Here is a 3,568-nt window from a genome sequence, read left to right on the forward strand (position 1 = left end):
GCCCGTGAGGACAGGGAGCGCCGCCTCACCCAGCCCTGCTGGAGGAGGCCTCGCCCGGCTCAGGGTGCCTGACTTCACACGCCTGGCTTGTGTGAGGCCAGTGCCCACCTTGGACCCTCAGGTGTGCAGAGCCGTGCATCAGCTCACATAGGGGAAGGCAGGGAAAGGGCACCCACCCCAGAATCTGCCACCGGCCCAGCCCTCAGGCACAAGGAGCAGTCGTCAGGTGAGCACATTCTCCAGCCGGCCTCAGGCCTGACCCCTTTCCAGAAGGAGGGGCCGCCCTCCCAGCCCCGTGGAGGAGGCCTCGCCCAGCTCCGCATACCTGGCTGCAGCGCGTTCACCTCTTCACTGTCCCAAAGCCAATTATTTTAGAATCTGATCCAGAATGTGCTTTGTTTTTTAAAAACCTGTCTCCAGAGCCAGGCGCGGTGGCTCACGCCTGTAATCCTAGCACTTTGGGGGGCTGAGGTGGGTGGATCACCTGAGGTCAGGAGTTCAAGACCAGCCTTGCCATCATGGTGAAACCCCATCTTAAAAAAAAAAAAAAAAAAAAAACGTGTCTCCAGCGCAGTAGTTAAGACAGCCGACCTCTCAATGGAGGTTGAGACGGCAGCCCGGCTGCTCCCGGCTCTTCTCCTGGGACCACGTGTTTCTGTTTAAGGGCAGAGATGCTCACTCCTCCCCAAACCAGAGAACCTCGCAGAAGCTCTGAAGCCAACAGGTACCTTCTGTCCTCCGAGACCACAGCAGCTGCATAGTAAGTGAGCTCCATGGGAATCCAGCCCTGTCGGAAGATCCCTAATCCAAGGAGACACCTAGGGAGCATCACCTACGTCCTCACTGGCTTAGACGGGACACAGACCCCACAGACCTGATACCTAGGGAGCGTCACCTACGTCCTCGCTGGCTTAGACGAGGCACAGACCCCACAGACCTGCACCAACGCCTGGGGTCAGCACGGAGGCCCTCACAGTCGGCGCTCCACATAGTAGCGTCCACGGGCAGGACCCCTGGGACTCCACCAGGCTGGCTGCACCAAGTGGACACCCACACAGCCTCTGGGTGCTTCAGTCCTGACCTCCAACTCGGGGTGACAAGACTGCTCCCCATTTAGAGAAGTGTGCAAGTCAGCATGTGTGTCAGCGTGTGTATGTGAACATGTTTGTCAGCCAGTGAGCGTGTGAACCAGCATGTGTGAGCGTGCGTGTGTGAGCATGTTTATGAGCCAGCGTGAGCATGAGTGTGTGTGGGAGCACACATGCCCATGTGCGAATGGCACCATCACTGCAGTTCCCAGGACCACCCCGGTTGGCCCAGGGCACCCCCTGAGCCTGCACTTTCCCTGCTCCACTTTCTCATTCAGACTCTCCCACCCCCCACTCAACACACGCATCTTTCAAAACTGCCACTCTAATCCACCCACGGTAAGGAAGCCAGCCCCTGCTGCAGAAACTGCGCCTGTCCAAGTAAACATGGAGAGCGGCGCTGTGGCCTCCTGAGGGCCCGTGGCCCTGGGAAGGAGCTGGACCTCAGAGCAGAGGCGTGGGGAGAGGTTTTCCTCCTGCTTCCGCCAGTGCCTCTGGATTTCCACCCGGTGCTCACGCGGCCTATTCCAACACAGCTGGAGAGGGGCCTCCCTGGGGGGTGTCCGGTGCACAGGCCACCAGACAGCCTTGTGGGGGGAAGAAGGCGGCTGTCCCCCTGGCGGGATGGATGCTCTGCTGCTTCTGACACTCGACAGTGTTCAGGGACGGGGCGGTTAAGAGGCTTCAGCTTCAGCACCACTGCCGCCTCGTAAAACCCAAGCGGAGGCTGTCGAGGCCCCAGAATCCTCCTTCCTCTTCCTTTCAGAGGATTTGAGAGAGACAGGTGGACACGGAGGGGACAGGAAGGGGGCGGTGCCAGGCCCAGGTGGCCGTGCAGGAAGGGGCTTCACTCACCATGCGGTGTCGCTGAGCACCGCCACCACCTCATCCAACACATCCACAGACACGACGTCACTGTAGGTGAGCACCATCTCGTACACCTGGCTGGCCGTGGTCTTCCGGATCTGGGACAGCGACGCAGTGCGTTTGCAGTAGGAAAACGCCATTGCCCCACCCCACAGAGACGACAGGAGCCAGGCCAGGGAGCCCCCTCAGTGACAGGTGTCAGGAAGAGGGCGCTGACCCCGCATCCCTTCCCAGCCACAGCAGAGCTGCGCCATGAACCACCTCCTCCCTCCGCAGACACAGTGAGACTCCAGCAGTGCAGGTCACGTCCTTCTTGTTTAAATGATCCATTCACAAACCTGCTCCCTTACGGAGAAGCAATCTCACCTGTCATCATGTCTCAGTGAGCTGGTGGTCAGAGCCCCCGGCCCACCCTTGGAGGTCCTGAGTCAGCAGGACAGGGCCTAGGAACCTGCACTGCTGAAGCCCCAGAGGTGCTGAGGGTCCGCCACCCCACTTCTAGAACCACCGTATAACGTGAAGTTACTTTCACGTTTTTGGAAAATGTCACCTTTGGATCAACAGGTTTTTTTTAACAGCCTGAAGAAAAGAAACCCTAGAAATGTAACGGCCAGGGAGAGCTGGGAGTGAAGGGCGCTGCCCCCAGGTGTGGCTGAACCACTTCAGCCTGGGTCCTCTGGGAGCTCCTGAGCCAGATCCCACTGCCCATGGAAATGCCAGCCAGACACGTCTTTCCTTGAAGCCAGTACAGTGACGTCAGGAGCCCCTTGACGGCTGTCTGCCTGTGACGTGTCACCCTGGGCGTGCTAACGAGGGGCCTGACGCGAAGGCACACCCACGGGGCAGTGCCTTCCAAGCCTTTTTGTCACCAGGGGCCCAAGTCCACGCGGCAAGCACATGTGAATGGGGCAGGCACTCACCGGCGGGAAGCGGTGGCCAAGGAGCAGACACAGCTGCAAGAGGGCGCTCTTCCTCACGCTGCCAGGAAACTGAACCATCCCGCAGAACCTGCCCAGAGCCGCACACGGGGGCCACGTGAGCCCTGTCCCGCACAGCCCAACCCCGGGAAACCCAGGACCCAAGGCCCAGGCGAAGCAGGGAGAGCAGATCTGTGAGCACAGTGCGGGCCTGGAGCCCCGAGCCAGAGGTGTGTATGTGAGCGCATGTCACACATGCGGGAAAGCCGACAGTGGGAAGTGAGGACACCTCAGAGAAGCTCCTGCCGGGCTGCCGCCCTGCCATGAGGACCCCCACCTCAGGGGGCCACAGAGCAGCCAAGGTGCCTGTCGCTGCCCAGGGCCCACCTGAGCGCTGCAGAGCAAGGCTCAACAGCAACCCCCGGGGGAACATGGGAGAGCTGGGCAGCCACCGACAACGCCCCTGTTTCTGGGGCCTCCCCTCCCCTCCCCTCCCCCCAGGGCGGAGCACACCGGGGGCAGGGGGGCGGGGAGGGGCTTGCCTGTTCTCTTGGGACTCCCTCCACCAACACCCGGGCTGCCTTGCCTCCCACTTCGTCCCACTGGACACTGGAATGCACAACCTAAGCTTGAGAGTGAGCACTAACTGCCCCTCTCCCGCCTGGAGCCGCTGACTCCTGCCTCGGCCAGGCTCCC

At 61.0% G+C, this 3,568-nt stretch overlaps 1 protein-coding gene and 1 long non-coding RNA gene across 5 annotated transcripts in view; both read right to left on the minus strand.

The window, feature by feature from the left end:
• TBCD (tubulin folding cofactor D) overlaps window positions 1-3,568 on the minus strand; it is a 196,147-nt gene that overhangs the window by 1,817 nt on the left and 190,762 nt on the right. For all 4 annotated transcript variants that reach the window (XM_017524704.1, XM_017524703.2, XM_037737131.1 and 1 more), the window contains 2 exons: window positions 2,876-2,963; window positions 1,944-2,053 (listed from right to left, as the gene is read on the minus strand). In XM_017524704.1, coding sequence (XP_017380193.1) covers window positions 1,944-2,053; window positions 2,876-2,963 — 198 coding nt within the window. The remainder of the gene's footprint in view (window positions 1-1,943; window positions 2,054-2,875; window positions 2,964-3,568) is intronic.
• LOC108301603 lies at window positions 12-1,937 on the minus strand. Its single transcript, XR_001823944.2, has 3 exons — window positions 882-1,937; window positions 560-818; window positions 12-410 (listed from the first exon to the last, which is right to left on the minus strand). It is a non-coding gene; the product is annotated as an uncharacterized LOC108301603 (long non-coding RNA).

This window comes from Cebus imitator, unplaced genomic scaffold (assembly GCF_001604975.1).
Source record: "Cebus imitator isolate Cc_AM_T3 unplaced genomic scaffold, Cebus_imitator-1.0 Scaffold36, whole genome shotgun sequence".
In the NCBI taxonomy this organism is placed as follows: domain Eukaryota; kingdom Metazoa; phylum Chordata; class Mammalia; order Primates; family Cebidae; genus Cebus; species Cebus imitator.